Consider the following 20,622-nt stretch of genomic DNA (forward strand, 5'->3'; position numbering starts at 1 on the left):
TAAATTACAGCAGTTCAAGACGACAGCTCATTGTTCCGTTCACAAGGACAGTTGGGGATGTGCAATAAATGTTCACCTAATCAGCAATGTTCACATTGTATGAACAAATATCAAAACATTTCTGTTCTGGCAAAGTTGACCAGAAGCTGAAATGAACTATAAGGACAGGTTCAAATGTTAGAAATCTTGCAAAAACTAACTTGTCTCATGACATCCCAAAGCCTGTCCATCACCCACAAGACACAAGTCAAGAGTGTGATAGAATACTTTGCTCTTGCCTAATTGTCATGGTATGAAGAAAACTGCATTTCAGAAAAACTCCTTTTCCATAATAATATTCATTGAAAAATTAATTTTATCCAGTTACCAAATTGATCAAGTTGTAGATTTGTAATTGCATATCCAAGCTTGAAGTATATTTATAAGACTTTCTATTCTGGTTCAGAATTTCAACCTACTATTATAAAAACAAATATTAATTAATTTTCTTTGTACTACTTTTTCTCCTATTTTGTTAAAAATAATATTTTGTTGAAGAAAATTAATCACCACATGTACTGATTCAACCAAATCAAGTGCTTTAGCAACTTGAGATGACCTACCTAATGCAGTTATTTCTCTTGCATTACAACATTCACTCTCTCAGTCAATTTTACTGGTTACTTCTTTAGCATTCAATGGTTTAATGTAAGCCAATACAATTAAAAAGGGGAATATGAAACAATGATGTTTGTTCATTTTATTTATGAAGTAAATGATTGTCCTTCTTTATAAAGTAAACAATTGTCCTTCTTGCCCTTAGATGTTAAACAGTTACTGCAATCCATATGCTTTTAAATAACTGACCATAATTCACGGAAAATAGGAGGCTGTATGCACAATGCTGTAAAACAACTGTTTGCACAAAATTTCAATGCAAACGAAATACACAATTTGTGCTAAATAGAGGCCAGATTTATAAGCACTAAATTGACCTTAGAAAATAACTTTTTGGTAAACTATTTTCAATGCAGTAAATTATGACTATAGTGCAAATTACTGTGATGCCTTGTCAACCATGCATTTGTAAATTACATCAGTGAAACTACTGTTCCTTTGGGAAAGGTCTTGCTTATCAGGCTGTGCCATCCCAAATTAGTATTTAATATTTTAGCTTGAAATACAAAATGTGGCACAATATTATTAGGGGTCTAGATATATTAAAATTATATAAAGTTATTGGTCAGGGTGTTTCTTCTTTCTGAACTATATTACTTAATACTTCATACTGCTGAGGGTTTTGGAATTCTTTCTATAGGCTTTAAGCTATTGGACAGCTGACAAAGAACTGTACTCCTCTGAAAGGCTCCCCACAGGCAGAACCAGATTCCCAGAGCAGGAAATGACATGAAGAAATTTTCTTGTTCTTGACGTCATTTAAACATCCAAACAGTCCGATCACATCTTCTTTGGAGGATTGCCAGGTTTCGAAGTCTGAGAACTCACAACACTTAATGCAGTCGGAAGTTGCTTCCCCACTAATGTTTACAACATGCACAACTATTAAAGGAAAGCCATTGTGGTCTTAAAATGCAGCTTGCTGTTAGGAGACTTCAAGCACACCATGGAAGCTACAATGCATAGATTCCTCACTTTATATCCAGGGAGCCACAATTTCAGCTGAGATTCTGAACAAACGCCATTAATTCTAGTTTGATTGCATAAGGTACTGTACACTGATTATAGATGTTTTAAGAATGTTTTAAGTTGCATGTGCCAAGTAATATGTGGTTAACATTAATTTTGTTATGTAAGTTTACAAATCATAAAAGATCATAAATTTATTGTCATATATTTAAATACTTTACCCTATTCCAAAACTAAGGAAATGAAGCAGGACAGAGGTTTAGTGCAGAACTGGGGATCACACACAGTAGTATAATAGAGATTCTGATTTAGGATAAAGAAACCAGTACACAAGAGTGGTTTGAGTAGAGATAAGAAAACGATAACAGTCAAGAAATCACTTGTGAAAGCATTGTATAAGCTCCATAATAGTAATGACATGGCAGGATCAAGTATTAAAGGAAGAACAATTGAGAGCTTGTCAGAAAAGAAAGGGGACAATCATGGGGAATTTTAATCTACTTATAGACTGAAAAAAATCAAATTTGAACTAGAAGCAGGAATAGGCAATTCAGCCTCTTGAGCCTGATCCTTTAGTGTGCAAAGGTAGCCGAGCTGAGGAGTTCATAGAATGTTTTTTGGGATACTTTCTTAAAACATCATGTTCTGGAACAAACAAGAGATTAGGTCATACTAAAACCATATTTCACTGATTATGCTGAATCAAAAACAAGCTGATGTTTTTCAATGTTTACCCAATGTGTCGCAAACCACCACAGTAAAAACAATTTTCCATTACAGTCCAGGGGGACCCTGCTTTCTGACATGCTGGATTAGGTCTCTGCTCTGGAAGAGATAGTTTCTTAAGCCCCTCACCAACACTAATTCACACCCATATTTTGTGACAATTTTGACAACTAAACTCCAAATATGATAGGAATATATTATAAACAGATATAAATAAGTCAATGACAGAAGGTCTGGCTTTATTCCTTTTCTTATGCTTTGTAGTGGGTATACAAAACTACAGGTCTGGAATCACATGTAGGTGAGAACAGGCAAAAACAGCAGATTTCCTCCTTGAAAGGATGTTAATGAATCTGATGGGTTTTAACAACAACTAATATTTTTGCAGTCACCACTAGACTAGTTTTAATGCCAAATTTTTATTATTTGAATACAAATTTCAATGTGGTATAACTGGAACTTAGGTTTCCAGAGCAGGATTACGAGCACAATGACATGACAACTACGTCACCATCTCTTTTAGATTCCTTCCTGTGGCTGTGTCAATTTTTATCTGATTATGCTCCAGTGAAATGCCGTGAAATGTTTACCTAAAGTAAAAGATTCTGTTTCAGTGCAATTGTTATAACCATTAGGAGATGGTAAAGCAGGTGACAGTAAGATAACATCTTGGTAGCAGTTATCATGAGGAGTTTAACTTTAGGTTTGTGGTAGAAAAGAGAAAAAGTTCGATTTCAGAATTCAGTTTTACGAGGGCTGTATTTAGGGGCAACTCAGGAAACTAGTCAACACTGTTGCAGAGAAAAGAAAGGTTAAAATTGATTTGTGTTTGGAAATACAGTGGATAGCAAATGAAACATATCATTGGGGGAATAAGGGGAAAAAAGGTTGGTCCTTATGTATAATTCTATGGACAGTACAATTTGATTGAGAAAGATATAAAAACTAGGCAATGTGGTTAAGAGGCTCATTAGGAAAACCAAATTTAAAATGAAGTTGGGATAGCAAACAGCACAAACAAGGATAGCAAGTGTGCAAGATAAATTAAAAACTGAAAGAACTGCAGATGCTGTGAATTGGAAATAAAAACAGAAGTTACTGGAAAAGCTCAGCTGATCTGGCAGCATCTGTGATGAGAAATCAAAGTTAACATTTCAGGTCCGGTGACCTTTCCTCAGAACTGGTTCTGAGGAATTGGTTCTGAGGAAGGGTCACTGGACCAGAAACATTAACTTTGATTTCTCTGCACAGATCCTGCAAGACCAGCTGAGCTTTTTCAGTAACTTTGGTTTCACTGTGTGCAAGATAAATTACTCTTTACTTTTTTTTAGAAAAAACTAGAACAGTCTCCAAACATACAGGTTAATGGCTGATTTGAGAGGGAGAACACAGAAACTAATTAGAAGAAATTTCAGATAAGCTGATCACTGACAATTTAAGGAAAGAAAATGGGCACAGGCAGCAGAGGTCAACGAACTTTATACAAGGAACTTCACCCAACACAAATCAGTAATCATCTTGACATTACGTTTAAGGAATTAGAAATGAAAACCCTCAAAGATTGGAAAGCAGCAAGTATAACAATCAGGAGCTGGTGTTTATCTTTAATCTTTAAAAAGCACAGTGACAGCCCAGAAAAAAATGGGGCAGAGTCCAACATCTGTTATGGGTAAAGAATTAGAAGGAATCTGAAAGAGGGAGATGAACATTTCTGTAAATAAAAAGAGTCAGCATGAACTTGAAAGAGAGAAATCTTGCCTATTAAATGTACTGGTGTTCTTTGAAAAACTTTCAGACTTTGTCAATATATATTTTGTGAAACGTAATATATGTTGATTGTGGCACAGCTTTTTAATAGTGTGACAAAGATCCTTAAGAGTTAAGAGTAGGATTAGGTCATTTGACTCCATAATCCAGCTCCATCATTTAATAAGATAATTGTTGATTCGATTCTAAACTTCAATGCACTTTCCTACTTATCCCTAATAACTTTTTGCCCTCATACTTACTATAAACCAATCTACCTCTGCATTAAAAATATTCAATGTCTCAGTTTCCAACACATTTGAGGTAAAGCGTTCCAAAGATTCTCAACCCTCAGAGCAAAAATTTTCATCTGTGAATTAATCTGTGAAAAAATATCTCATTTTTAAGCAGTGATTCCTAACCCACATCCACACCATCAACCCCCTTCTGGACCAGACACATTTCATCTCTTACTTTTCCAAACTCTTGTGGACATGAGTCCAGAAATTGCTGGAAAAGGCCTGGCAGCATCTGTGGCAAGAAATTAGAGTTAACGTTTCAGGTCAAGTTTTCTGAGGAAGGGTCACGGGACGTGAAATGTTAACAGTGATTGCTCTCAACAGATGCTGCCAGACATGCTGAGCTTATCCAGCAATTTCTATTTTGTCTCTGATATATAGCTGAAAATGTGTTGCTGGAAAAGCGCAGCAGGTCAGGCAGCATCCAGGGAACAGGAGAATCGACGTTTCGGGCATAAGCCCTTCCTGAAGAAGGGCTTATGCCCGAAACGTCGATTCTCCTGTTCCCTGGATGCTGCCTGCCATGGAACAGGAGAATCGACGTTTCGGGCATAAGCCCTTCCTGTTCCCTGGATGCTGCCTGACCTGCTGTGCTTTTCCAGCAACACATTTTCAGTATTGATCTCCAGCATCTGCAGACCTCACTTTCTCCTCTGATATACAGCATCAACAGTTCTTTTGGTTTTTAGATACAAGTTTAGCCTGTCAAACCTTTCCTCATAAAACAATCTACACCATTCCAGGTAGTAGTCTTCTCTGAACTGTCTCTACCACGTTTACATCTTTAAATAAGGACAGCAATAAAGTACAGATTTTTATGATTTGTGGTGTGTTCTGTCTAATTTTCTTGGTTGGTGCATGGGTCTGAGACTTGTGCACAGCACCGCCATTCAGAACTGGAAGTCAGTACCCCGATCAGCATGCCAATGCCAGTCACTGTGCAACTTAGTGGGAACGTTGCTTGCGGTCTCACCAGAGCAGTGTATATAACTGAAGCATAACCACAGTACTTTTGTATTCAATTCCCCTTACAATAAATAATAAAATTCTGCTGGTTTTCTTGTTTACTTTTTGCATCCTAGCCTTTTGTGATTTATGTACATGGATTCCTGGAAGAGTTAGGAGCAGGATTAGGTCATTTGACTCCATAATCCAGCTCCGTCATTTAATAAGATGATTGTTGATCCGATTCTAAACTTCAATGCACTTTCCCACTTACCCCAATAACCTTTGGCCCTCATACTTACTATAAATCAATCTACCACTGCATCAAAAATATTCAATGTCTCAGTTTCCAATACATTTGAGGTAAAGTGTTCCAAAGATTCTCAACCCTCAGAGCAAAAATTCTCATCTGTAAATTAATCTGTGAAAAAATATCTCATTTTTGAGCAGTGATTCCTAGCCCACATCCACACTGTCAAACCCCTTCTGGACCTGACACATTTCATCTCTTACTTTTCCAAACTCTTACGGATATGAATCTAGAAATTTCTTGACTTGTGGTCAGTGTTCAGTGTAATTTTCCTGGTTGGTGCATGGGTCTGAGACCTGTGCACAGCACCGCCATTCAGAACTGGAAGTCAGCCAATGCCAGTCACTGTGCAACTTAGTGGGAATGTTGCCTGTGGGTCACTTGCATCTCAGCTCTGCATTGGCTTGCCATTGAGCTAAAATGCTTCTTTTTTTTTATTCTTCCTGTCTAAATAGGCAATTACATCATACTCCATTTGGTAGATCTGTTTGTATTCAATGAAGTTATCTGTAGTCCTTCGTAGCATCCTTATATTCTCTTCACAATTTACTTTTCTATATTAACCAAGGGACACCAATTTTAAAGTAATTGTGAAAAGAATAAACAGTGACGTGGGAGCTTTTATTAAATACAACAAATTGTTAGCATGTGAATACATTTGAAGTCTATGGTGAAGACAAGCTTAATTCTGGCTTTCAAAGAGAATGAGTAGGACCTGAAAGAAAACAGGAAACATATTCAATGCGTTCACATGGTGAATTATGCAGCCTTCTGCTGATTCCCCTTGGCTATTTGGACAGTCACATAGCTTTCCTCAGTGACGTCCTTGACAATGCTAAGCAGTTCATAGCTTTACCAGCCCTCAGAGAACTTGCTACAAATCTGCAAATATAACAAAACCTTTTCTCATTATGTCTGTAATTCTTCTCTTTATTGTCAATATGAAAAATTCTAATTTTGCAAGGGTGATGTGAGAAAAAAAATTCAAACAGCGAGTTCTTAGGGTTTCGAATGCGCTGCTGGGAAATGTGGTAGAGGCAGGTTCAAGAGGGGGATTGGATTTTTTTTGGATAGAAATGGTGTGCAGAGATATGGGAAAAGGCAGAAGACTGGCACAATATAAAAGAGTCGGTGCAGCAACGGAGGCCAAATGGTCTCCTTCTACAACATAATAATTTCATGACTTTGTGATAAGATAAAAATAGTTCAATGTTTGACTGAAAACAATGAATGCGGTTTATACAGCAGATTAGTTTTTTTTTAAACAATTGCATGCCCGAAGATAATTAGTAAACTAGTTCTTGATTTGGACAGCTTCACAGTATCAGGAGTCGTCAGTGGCACAGCAGTCGTGTTTCTGGTGTAGTAATCCAGAGACCAAGGCTTGTGCATGGTGAGCAGGGTTTCAATTCCCACACTGGAAGCTAATATAATGAGTTCAATTTCTGAGAAATATAAAATTAAAGTCAATCTCCATAACAGTGTCTATGAAACTGTCACATAGGAAGGGAAATTAGCAGCTCTGGCCAGCATACAACTCTGAATCTTAGCAGTCCTCTGAAATGTCTGAGTAAACCGTCCAATTCAAGAGAAACTATGGATGGGTCAGTGATACCCACATCACTTGAAAGAATAAAGGGGAAAAAAAAAATAACTGACCATTGCTCCACAGCCAACTCAGCAGCAGCTAGACCATTTTGTCAAAACTAGCTATAGGTAATAGTTAAGTTCCTGAGAAGTGTTGCATTACACAAAGCATGCTGTTGAAAACACATATTCCTAGAGAAACCCATGTAAATATTCAGGATATGTAACTGAAATCATCCAGGCCAATTTGACATTTTAACTGAGTGGATCTTCTTATTCCTGCATATCTTTTCTAGATATAATGAATAATACCACCTCCATTCCACTACTTCTGGATGGAATTAGTTGTTGCCATGAGTGCCATTATTCTTTGTTGCCATCCTTTATTGGACATTTGAATTAAAGATTTTGTACATTACATGAAAGATTTGCCACAAACTGCATACAATCTGGTGGAAATAGTGAAGATGGGAATAGTCCCAGAAGTAGCTGGATGGATTGGAACAGCAAGTACAGAGACTTAGAAACAAACTTTGTGCTCTGGGAGTAGAAATAAATGTCAATCATCCATTAAAGACCATTTCTAGCATTGCTTATAAATCTATCAGCTTGTTAGTGATCATAATAATTGTGTTGCCGCAAATAAGGCTCACATCGTTGGAATGATGGATTGCAAAGTAAATGCCATGTTATAGGGCCCTCTTATGGTGCAGTGGTGATGTCACTATCCCTGGACCAAGAGGTTCAAGTTCAATTCTCAACAGCTCCTGAGAAGTGTAACATCTCTGAACAGATTGATAAGCAATATATGTTATGGCAAAAAAGCTATGTTATGGAAAAACTATGTTATTTTAAATCTCATCAATCAATGACTACATTGAGTCATAGAGATGTACAGCATGGAAACAGATCCTTCGGTCCAACCTGTCCATGCTGACCAGATATCCCAACCCAATCTAGTCCCACCTGCCAGCACCCAGCCCATATCCCTCCAAACCCTTCCTACTCATATACGCATCCAAATCCCTTTTAAAGGTTGCAGTTGTATCAGCCTCCACCGCTTCTTCTGGCAGCTCATTCCATATATTTACCACCCTCTGTGTGAAAATGTTGTCCCGTAGATCTCTTTTATATTTTTCCCCTCTCACCTTAAAACCTATGCCCTCTAGTTCTGGACACCCCACCCCAGGGAAAATACTTTACCTATTTATCCTATCCATGCCTCTCATAATTTTGTAAACCTCTATAAGGTCACACCTCAACCTCCGACGCTCCAGGGAAAACAGCCCCAGCCTCTCTCTATAGTTCAAATTCTCCAATCCTGGTAACATCCTTGCAAATCTTTTCTGAACCCTTTCAAGTTTCACAACATCTTTCTGATAGGAAGGAGACCATCAAGAGTTAGAATTGATATAACTCAGGAATTGCACGCAATATTCTAACAGTGGCCTAACCAATGTCCTGTACAGCCGCAACATGACCTCCCAACTCCTGTACTCAATACTCTGACCGATAAAGGAAAGCATACCAAACGCCTTCTTCATTATCCTATCTACCTGCTACTCCATTTTCAAAGAGCTATGAACCTGCACTCCAAGGTCTCTTTGTTCAGCAATACTCCCTTGGACCTTACCATTAAGTGTATAAGTCCTTCTAAGATTTGCCTTCCCAAAATACAGCACCTCGCATTTATCTGAATTAAACTCCATCTGCCACTTCTCAACCCATTGGCCCATCTGGTCAAGATCCTGTTGTAATCTGAGGTAGCCCTCTTCGCTGTCCACTACACCTCCAATTTTGTGGTCATCTGCAAACTTACTAACTGTACCTCTTATGCTCGTATCCAAATCATTTATGTAAATGACAAAAGGTAATAGACCTAGCACCGATCCTTGTGGCACTCCACTGGTCACAAGCCTCCACCACCACACTCTGAAAAACAACCCTCCACCACGACACTCTGTCTTCTACCTTTGAGCCAGTTCTATACTTAAATGGCTAGTTCTCCCTGTATTACGTGAGATCTAACCTTAGTAATGAGTCTCCCCTGGGGAACCTTGTTGAACGCCTTACTAAAGTCCATATAGGTCACATCTAACGCTCTGCCCTCATCAATCCTCTTTGTTACTTCCTCAAAAAACTCAATCAAGTTTGTGAGACATGATTTCCCACGCACAAAGCCATCCCTGATCAGTCCTTGCCTTTCCAAATATATCCTATCCCTCAGGATTCTCTCCAACAACTTGCCCACCACTGAGGTCAGGCTCACTGGTCTATAGTTCTCTGGCTTGTCCTTACCACCCTTCTTAAACAGTGGCACCATGTTAGCCAACCTCCAGTCTTCCGGCATCTCATCTGTGACTATCGATGATACAAATATCTCAGCAAGGGGCCCAGCAATCACTTCTCTAGCTTCCCACAGAGTTCTCGGGTACACCTGATCAGGTCCTGGGGATTTATCCACCTTTACCCATTTTAAGACATCCAGCACTTCCTCCTCTGTAATATGGTCATTCTGCAAGATGTCACCATCTATTTCCCTACAGTCTATATCTTCCATATCCTTTTCCACAGTAAATACTGATGCAAAATACTCATTTAGTATCTTCCCCATTTTCTGCGGCTCCACGCAAAGGCCGCCTTGCTGATCTTTGAGGGGCCCTATTCTCTTCCTAGTTACCCGTTTGTCCTTAATATATTTGTAAAAACTCTTTGGATTCTCCTTAATTCTATTTTCTAAAGCTATCTTATGTCCCCTTTTTGCCATCCTGATTTCCCTCTTAAGTATATTTCTACTTCCTTTATACTCTTCTAAGGATTCACTCGATCCATCCTGTCTATAACTTACATATGCTTTCTTCTTTTTCTTAACCAAACCCTCAATTCCTTTAGTCATCCAGCATTCCCTATACCTACAAGCCTTTCCTTTCACCCTAAAAGGAATATACTTCCTCTGGATTCTCGTTATCTCATTTCAGAAGCCTTCCCATTTTTCCAGGTGCCCTTTACCTGCAAACAGCTTTTGAAAGTTCTTGCCTAATACCGTCAAAATTGACAACTTCAACTTTTAGATTTGGTCTATCCTTTTCCATCATTATTTTAAATCTAATAGAATTATGGTCACTGGCCCAAAGTTCTCCCCCACTGACACCTCAGTCACCTGTCCTATTTCCCAAGAGTAGGTCAAGTTTTGCACATTCTCTATTAGGAACATCCACGTACTGAATCACAAAATTTTCTTTCACACTTAAATTCCTCTCCATCTAAACCCTTAACACTATGGCAGTCCCAATCTATGTTTGGAAAGTTAAAATCCCCTACCATAACCACCCTATTATTCTTACAGATAGCTGAGATCTCTACAAGCTTGTTTCTCAATTTCCCTCTGACTATTAGGGGGTCTAATACAACGCCAATAAGATGATCATCCCTTTCTTATTTCTCAGTTCCACCCAAATAACTTCCCTTGATGTATTTACGGGAATATTCTCCCTCAGCACAGCTGTAATGCTATCTCTTATCAAAAATGCCACCTCTCCTCCTCTCTTGCATCCCTTTCTATCTTTCCTGTAGCATTTGTATCCTGGAACATTAAACTGCCAGTCCTGCCCATCCCTGAGCCAAGTTTCTGTAATTGCTATGATTTATAATTGGCAAACTGAAAACATGGAATTGTAATTAGACAGATTAGCTCCATTGATGAACAGGGAATAGAATGTTTGTTGCCACCAGCTTTTGTTTGAAAACTAGCTGGCATACTAATGACTGTGATGGACATATGTTATTCAGATTCTGCAATACTTAAAACTTCTTAAACAGTACCTATTTCTTGTTTCATAAGGAAGATTAGCAATAAGCTAATTAGCAATGAGTCCTTTGTCTTCTTTCCTCAGCAAGTCAGTCTTGGGTATTGAGTCAAGGTCTCTAGCAGAAAATTTGTGTTGGCCCTTTTTCAACTGTTACTGTCTGCAAACTTACCAGTTATTGCAAGGTTGGCTGAGGAATAAGGAGCTTTCCAAACTAATGTTACATAATTCCAAATGTTTGTTGTGATTTTCCCACATTTATGACATAGCATCTTGATATGACATCATTATTATGTACGTCTCTCATGGACTATGACAAACTCTACAATGTACACAGTTTTGAAGCATTACTCATAGTATCAGCCATAAGTACAAATCACCAACTTAAAAGATCATTTTTTAAAAAAAATGCCCCATGGATTAAACTTCAAGAGACACAGTCAGTTGAGTTCATTAGAAAAGTGGCCAAAATTCAGCAAAGTCAACAGATCGAAAGGATACGCAAACTCTACAGAAGACAAATTAAAAACAAAAGCTGCTTTCAAAATATAAAATAAATACATAGTAGGATATTGAACTCAATCTTTTTTTAAAAATCAATCCATGGTACATGGGCAATGTAATTCAACCTTTATTACCCACTCCTACTATCTGTATTGGTTATTTATTTTCCTAAGTTTCACTTCATTTAAATAATATATTTCAAACTAATGTACAAAACTGTGTAACGTTCTTTAGAAAAGCACATGAACATTTGAAAGTAAGTATCGTTTGTGGAATTTACCCAAATTTCTGATAGTTAGGACATTGTTTTATCATGGGAAAAAAGCTAAATAGCACGAGATAATACAGGGCAAATCGAGCAATTTGTGCTAATTCGATCCCAGCTAATGTACCCAACGAACAAGTCAGATTCCAGGTTAAAACTTGGTATGATTAACTTCACCTTTGGGTTTTAAAACACATACATAAGAGTCTGCCTATGTACTTTCAACACAAAGAATTGAAAAAAGATGCGAACTGTATGACACTAGATGAAAGAGTTGGACAGGAATCATTAAAAACATCAGAAAATTATTCACATCATTCTATTCCTTTTATCCGAGCAATTTTCTTACAAACTCCAAACCCAAACAAAGGTTTACAACTATGTCCACACTAAAGGTATCTTGTTCATGTTTGCACAGATGCAGCCAGTTTCCTTCTGGTGAATTTCTGCACATTCATTGGGTTTCTTTTACTTCAGTTGGTACTGTTTCCTGTGACATCTCAAATAAATTGCAAACTAACCCCCTGCTACATAAACTTCAAAGGATACATGAGCTCTGTAAACTTAGTTCCCAGTGGTCTTGCTAGATTTCTTAGAGTTTAAAATTCCTATCTCTAATCTCTGGACTAAATCTACAGACTGAATCACTGATTTCCTTCTGGATTTTTCTGTGTCTCTATGTGTCCCTGAATCCCTGTTGCTAGGTAAGAACAGAGTTTTATTTTACCAGCACCAAACTACTAATCCACATCTCTTCACTTCAAGGGTTTTCAAAGATCATTGAAAACATAATGTTAAAAAAAGGTTTTAAAACATGTAAAAAAGCTCACATTAAAAAAAACTTTAAATATGAAACTAAAAACATGTTTCCTCCTTGGTACAGCAAAACAGGTTTTACATTTAAAGCTAGAAGAATGAATACACACATAAAGACCAACTTCTAGCCCATATTCAAACTGTTTTACCAAGGGTCGAGAGCATTCCTTTACAGAGAGAGAAATCTTGTTGTTGGCATACTTTCAATAAATTGTTTACTGTCGTTTAAAACTATGCCTGTGTTTAACATGGCACTGAGTATTATTTACAGGCTGTTACCATTTTATTGCAGCAGTACAAATTATGGACATGGCTACCTGCTATATAGTTTAAATTTGCTAAATTGACACCTGTACCAAAGAGATCAGAGTGTAGCAATTAATACCAGGACCAATTCTATGAGAAAGAGAAAGGAGGTGAGGGAACAGGTTACATGAGACAGATGATAAGAACACAAGAACTCGGAGTAGGAGTAGGTCGTCGGGCCCATCTAGCCTGATAAGCCATTCAATATGATCATGGCTAATCTTTTCATGGATTCAGCTCCACTTACCCGCATTTTCACCATACCCCTTAATTCCTTTATTTTTCAAAGAAGTATCTACCTTAGTTTTAAAAGTGATTACTGAAATAGCGCCAACTACTTGTAAGCACATATAACTAATGTCTCTCACCTTTAATGCATTTTAACACTGATTCCTGACTCTGAACTATACACAATCCTCCATCTGTGACCTAACCAATATCAACCAATTACACAACTTCACTTTTGTATTCAATGCTCTAATGAAAAAAATCAAACGTTTTCACTTTGTAAATAATATTTAGCTTTACTGACCTTTACTGTCAGCTTTCAAACATTTATATATCATACTTTACAAATTTCCTTTTGAAAGGCACATCACCTTGTGCTCTAACTTCTCTAATAAATACATTTTTAAAATATACACGTTGTAGAGCTACACATTTGCTGAAACTATGGTGCACGAGAAACTGCAAAATGTTTCAGATGGATTAAAAAAAAAACTCACTTTCTGATGCAAAAAATATGCACAAGAACTTCATACTTACAAATTCAACGTAACTTCTATAACAAAATATTCATTATTTGAGTTATATAAAGGGCATGGGACATAAATCAGCTGTGGTTCCCCTCACAAACCCAAAGGAACTATTCTTCTAACTGTTTCAAATATAATGAAAATGATACTTGGCTTGATTTTGTTATAAGTTACTGGAGGCAGCAAAAGTTATTTTATCCACATTATGGAGATCGATGCTATTGTATTCCCCACGGGTTGGCTCAGTATCTGCATAGATGGAGTAACTTGCCATTTCAGAGCATAGATGTAGCTCATCTTTCAAGTGGTGCAATCTGCACTGTTAATTATATATATGTTCATGTCAAATTGGGTAAAATAATAGCATACCAAATATTCTAAAGACAAAGCTAAGCCAGACTGGAAAGTTACAGACTGTCCATCTTGATCTTTGATCTGCATTTGACAGGTTTCCCTGTAAAATATTACACATCCCACCACAGTCAGTTGATGACTTATCAAGACTTTAAGTAATTGTGTAAGCCTCAATCATATTGTGAAAAGTATGACTATGACCATTACATCCAGCAAAAGACAATCTTCCTAATTATAATCTGTGTGGTTACGTCACTTTTTTTTGAGAAACTATACAAAACACAGTGATACAGGTTGTTCTGGTATACTGCGTATTTCGTTAACACGAATTGGTTTTAATGCGATTGACAAATTGGGGATGTTGTTTGGATAACGTAAACTTTCTACTGAGTGGGTATAGTGATTTTCTATAGCGATCTTCCACAGCACGATTTTCTACAGCAATTTCCCATAGCATTATTTCTAATGTGCAAGGCTGCAGAGGAATGCAACAGTTGTGCTATAGCAAAACAACCTGTACCCCAATTCAAGAGAAAAGCTCAACTTATGCCGTGATAGCTACATATGTGATTGCACCTGTGAGAGTAAAGTCCACGTTTGTGCAGGTTAATTAGCCTTGGAAATCAATCTATTACCCAAATTACGAACTCTGCAGGCTGAAATCCATTTAGAAACACTTTCAAGTTTCTTGCCATTACTACTTTTTGTCCAACAGTAAGCATGGGTATTTAAAGATTTAATGTCCTGGCCAACCATGGACCTACAGAATACCTGTACCTTTGTGGTGAAAATAATGCTTATTAAGCTGTCCAACATTCAAGGTGTTTCCTTCACCTAAGTTACCTGATGCTGTATGACAAACTAGATGGACATGAACTCATTTAAGAAACTTGCTCCAGACTAGTATGACATTTTGTCTGTCTTTCATCCCTAATCATTATTGATAATTTGTCTTAAGCTATGGAAGTAACTCTTCAATAAAAGTCTAACATAGCCATCTGCAGAATAAAAATCCTTCTACTAGCATCCAACAAAACCCACTGACTAAAATTTCAAACCAAAAGTACCTGTACAAAACATAATGTAAACCCATTGCTTTTATTCAGAAATTACAGTAATTTGTAAAATAAAATAAAATTGTTTGCATTTTACATTCTTAAAATATTTCCTGCTTACACAGGTGAAAAAATGTCTGCAAGGACACAAATTCAAGGACCCGTGGACACAGCACTTGTGCTGATTGAAAGATAATTTACTGTAGCAGACCATAGCTAGCGAATATGAAGGATCGGCTTCAAGAACTTAGACAACGGGCAAAAGAGGCTGAACTTAAGACAGGCAATGAAGGTGAAGAAAGCAAGCAAACCGAAGACAGTATTTACTTTAAACAACAGGCCATTATTTTTGAAAAAGAGCCAGTCATGGAGAATTTCTTATTGGGTGCACAGAAAATTCAAGATGAAATCAATGAACTAAATAATGATGTAAAGAAACTGAGTCAACAGAGTACCACCATGGCTTCCACACGTCGGTTCAGCATTATTAAAAAAGACAGTTCCAACCTCGTTAAAGAAATCAAACTCCAAGCTGAGTCCATTCACAAACATTTAGATACATTATCAAAGGATGCACAGCAATCAGAGGCTGAGGCTGGAGAAGATGCAATCATCTCAAGAATGAAGAGGACACAATATTTAATGCTGTTGAAGCAATATCAGACAGGCATGTCAGACTTCAATACTGTTCTAAATACAAAGCAAGAAAATTGCAAGAAATTCATTCAGCGCCAGCTTGAAGTTGTTGGAAAGGAAGTATCAGAAGAGGAGCTAAACAACATGGTGGAACATGACAAATGGTATGTTTTCAATGAGAACTTCCTCAGTGATGTCAAAATTACTAAAGGTCATCTGTCTGAAATTGAGACTCGCCACAAGGAATTAATCAACCTTGAAAATCAAATCAAAGAGCTACAAGATCTTTTTGTGCAGATTTCGGTTTTGGTGCACGAGCAAGGGGACCTCCTAAACAATATTGAAAGGGCAGTGTTGAACACAAAAGAATACACAGAAAAAGGCAAGGATGATATCAAGCTAGCAGTAAAATTAACAAAGAAAAATCTATGCAGGAAGTTGTGCTGTTGGTGTTTCCCTTGTTGTGCATAATATTTTATAACTAGATGTTATGTATGGGAACAGTGTGACTTTCAGCAATAACTGCCAAATATTTATCACTAAAAAATTAGGATTCACTTGCAAGCACATCAGGTTTTGGAATACTGTGGCTGGACTGCAAAACCTGTCACTCTAAGAAATAAATTAAGCTAAAGCAGTCTTTCCCAAACATTTGCCAAAACTGCCACCCAATTTTAATGTTTAAAATTGCAGTAACCCTGAAGTCAGTTTGGGAGGCGGAGGGGGGGGGGGGGGGGGGGTGAAGTTAAAGAAGAGCTGGGTAACTACAGAGCAATGAATTTTTTCATAACCATTTTGCAAGCAATGGTGGACTTCCAAGAACATTTTTTTAGGAAGGGCCATTCAAATCATGGATATTAGTAAGCACAAACAAAGATATCAAAGTGTCTTGGAACAACTCTCAGGGCTGTCCCAAACGGTCTCCACTCCAGGGCTGCCAGTACTGCCTTGGAGCTCACTGTTTGGGAACTATTGGTCTAATGAGTCTATTTTCCTCATTATAGAAGCGAAACAATAATAGTGCAGTTACTTGCTACCTACCAGGAAACAAACATTAGCTTACAAATAAACTCAATTAGCAAAGATATTGATTAAACAGGAATTGTAGTGCAACTACAAATCTCAATCTGTTATTTTAACTGGCCTAAAAATATGACAGCTAACCTGAAACACTTCTTTTAATTGTTTTATATATTTGCCAAAAAAAAAGTCCTACTGCTTAATTCAGGTACCTCTGAAATACTTGAACATGAAGATTTAGCTTTTAATATTTGCTTTATGCAGAACTCATTGCATTGTGAATATATGCATCATGCACAGGAAACACATCACATAGTTGACAGACTGAAATTATCTTCCAAATAGGTTAGGTAGGGAATAACTTAATACAGATACAGAGTTTTGCAGGGCTTTTTTGGTCCTTCAATTTTAATGTAAACATTATGGTATAAGAAAATATTACTCACTGCATACGGTTTCATATTCAATAATTAGAGCAGAATCATCAAATCATAGAATCCCTACAGCGTGGATTCAGCCCATTGAATCCACACCGAGCCTACACAGTGCATCTCACCCAGACTCTTACCCCTACCCTATCCTTGTAACTTGCATTTCCCATGGCCAGTGCACCAAGCCTGAACCCCCCTGGACACTGTGGGCAATTTAGCATAGTCATTCCACCTAATCTGCACATAGATTCAGAGTCATATAGTCATAGAGCATAGAAGCAGACCCCTCAGACCAACTAGTCCATGCTGAATATAATCCCAAACTCGATTAGTCCCACCTGCCTGCTCCTCATCTTATCCAAATGTTGTTTAAACATTGTAATTGTACCCACATCCACCACTTCCTCAGGAACCACCCACTATGTAAAGAAAATTGTCTCTCATGCCTTTTCAAAATCTCTCTCACCTTAAAAATGTCCCCCTAGTGATTTTTGGAGTGTGGGAGAAAACCTGAGCACGTGGAAGAAACCAGTGCACACACAGCGAGAACATGTAAACTCCACACAAACAGTTGCCAAAGGGCGGAATCAAATCTGGGTCTCTGGCACTGTGCCTTTCTTGTTGTCAAGCATTTCAACATATCTATCAATAAGTGTCTAAAGATACTGGACCAATTCTTGCTAGACTTTGATAACTTGAGGCACAGACTGGAAGTTCAACTGCTTTTTGTACTTTGCAATTCAAAAAATATTTTGTCATCATTTTCCAGAAGTGTGAACTGATCATGAGAGCAACACAACATCATTTCAGTGAAAGGCTGAAACAACAGTGTATCTTCTTAACCAGCAAGATTTAGGGATTAAGAAACAATACAGAAAAATAGATTAGATTAGGAGAGAGGAAAAGAGACAAAAACGAACAAATAATTTTCAAATTCTGACAACAACTGATTACACGTTGAAATGAAAACGGTTTTAATTGTTTCTGGATCAGGAAAGTTAATTTGCATTGTATTAATAATAATCACTTTGTTTAAAAAAAACAGTACTGACGCTGAGAGTTTCTACTCCTAACTTTCTGTGGCAAGCCTAATGGGCAACTGATGTACAAATCCATTAATTACTTAAAAATAACAGGATGCTCAAACAAATCAATCAACAAATTCTGTAAATTTGGATCTCATCAACTCTTCTTAAATCCATGAATTTGCTGGCCATTTTACACATTAACAATGGCACGTGCTGTTAATCTTAATAGTATTCAATCCAATACTAAGGGAAGTAAAGAAAGATCAGAAGAAAGAAGATTTTCTTGGACTGTCATTTCAGCTATTTTGTAATCTCTGAGGAGGTTTTAAGATACTAAGTAGAATTGTATCATTCTATCAGTACTTGAAAATTGTCTGTTAAACTACATACAAAAAAAACTTTCAATTCCTCCCCCGATCCCCAATTGCAGTATGGTTCCATTGGTGTAGGGCACTCTCTGGTACCTACCCAAGTGGCCATTATTCATTTTTGAGGCTTCACTTTACTATTTCCATTTTGTCATGCGAGGTGTCACTCATCTCTTCTATCTTGAAATTCCCTACACAGAGATAGTATATTAAGATAGTGGAAATGAAATATTAATTTATGAGGCTTTGGTCCTAAATGCTAGCCCATTCATTACTAACTTATAGAACAAGAGTATTACAAATTACCTCCAGAACTATTATATGTTAAACGCAAAAATATCTACAAAATTTTGGCATCATACACACTGCCTTGTTAAAAATCTGTAGCAGCAGTCAAAGAAAAGGCAGTAGGTGCAATTCTTTTTGTCATGGAATCACATTTTAAAGATTAAACATAATATACATTTGCTCTTGTAATCTCAATACCTGGACATACCCATAGTATTGTAAAGTAATTGAATAACAATATCACATTAGACACCATCATTTTGAATGATAATAAATTAAATACATATGTATGAAATTCACTAAATATTTTAAGAAAACAATGCATAATGCATATATACTGGTTGCAGAAATATATACTGGATGCAGTTGAAAGGAATCTGGGAGAAAAATAACATTTTAACATGTTAAATCACAATAATATGGGAACAAAAGAATTACAATTCTGAAAAGCACTTGTTTGATCAGTGGAGTACAAATCAAAGGATGTTATAGTAAAGTTGTACAGGATGTATCTCAGACTACACCAGAGTTGTGCTCACCAAAATACAAAGGAAATTTACAAGCCTTTAAGACATTACAAACTGATCCCTGACATCAAGCAGTATGATTATGAAGAAAACCAAGGCAACTAGGCTTGCCCACTCTGGAAGTGGCTGACTGGGTGTGGATCTGGAAAAAGTACAGAGACACTAAACGGTACAGTTGAGGGAAACAGTACTCCCTTAAGGAAGGTCCAGCTATTAAAACAAGGGCACATCAGCTGAAACTTTGGTTCAAAAGAAACATATGCAAGACAGTAATCATGTTGAGTGGTTGAATTTGAAAACTAATTTGACCGGTCTTCTTGATATGGTATCCAATGTGAAAACCTTAGGCTCGTCACTAAAATGATACCAAGCAAAGGGAGAGAGAAAACTAATTTTACAACAATGAATAGAAAAATTAAATTAGCCTAAAGAGCTTCTCTCATCTGCATTTGTGTTGTACCTGTGCAAACTGACCACAGAATGATAGACTATAAATTAAGAATTTTCTTTCCATTATCAACACTTTCTTGTCAACTGCAGCTGGTATAATGAGGTAGCAACTCAAATTCTTTAAAATTTTGATTCTATTTGGATCTAGGCACCAGCCTTGGTGTAAAAAATTGCACTCTCGCCTTCAAATTCACGTCTTGGTTTCAAGCCATTCTCCATTGACGTTAATACATTATCTAGGTTGATACTCCAATGCTGTACTGCTCCACTTACACATTGAAATAGACAAAATATTTCATAGTATTATGCAAAAAGCAACAGCGCTTTCCTACTGTACAAGTCAATATTTGACTTGCAAACAATATCACATTGCTGTTTTTGGAACCATGCTAGTCTTGCTTTGAGATGTATTCTGAAAAGCACCAAAGAAATACAAGTTCTATCGTTATATTTATTTAGCATTTGTAATTGTACTTGTTCCTTGATTTATGAACTAATAACATTTGATTAGTTAAAATGTTAAATCACATTCAAAGAAAATCTATTGACTGTAAAGTAATTGCATTTCAATAAAATAAATTAAGTTATGATAACAGAACCATTTCTTCAGTTGATTTTAAAATTACTGGCATGACAATGAACTGATTTCAAGTAGTCTTCAAACTTTGAACAAAAACACTGCAAATATAACATATTTTTGATTTGTAACTTTAGGTTTTTCACATGTTGATGGGTGATTTTTGAAACAGAAAAACCATAGCCTTCCTTAATTAG

The 20,622-nt window shown here is 36.9% G+C and overlaps 2 protein-coding genes across 7 annotated transcripts in view; one reads left to right on the top strand and one right to left on the bottom strand.

The window, feature by feature from the left end:
- Positions 1-20,622, bottom strand: part of arl13b (ARF like GTPase 13B) — a 132,969-nt gene that overhangs the window by 35,478 nt on the left and 76,869 nt on the right. The window lies entirely within an intron of this gene.
- stx19 (syntaxin 19) lies at positions 1,496-16,444 on the top strand. The gene is made up of 2 exons (XM_043700791.2): positions 1,496-1,705; positions 15,226-16,444. The coding sequence occupies exon 2, from the start codon at positions 15,326-15,328 to the stop codon at positions 16,205-16,207; it is 882 nt and encodes a 293-aa protein (XP_043556726.2). The 5' UTR covers positions 1,496-1,705; positions 15,226-15,325; the 3' UTR covers positions 16,208-16,444.

This window comes from Chiloscyllium plagiosum, unplaced genomic scaffold, assembly GCF_037043375.1.
Source record: "Chiloscyllium plagiosum isolate Xiang-an unplaced genomic scaffold, Cpla_swu_hap1 HiC_scaffold_12, whole genome shotgun sequence".
Classification (NCBI taxonomy): Eukaryota; Metazoa; Chordata; class Chondrichthyes; order Orectolobiformes; family Hemiscylliidae; genus Chiloscyllium; species Chiloscyllium plagiosum.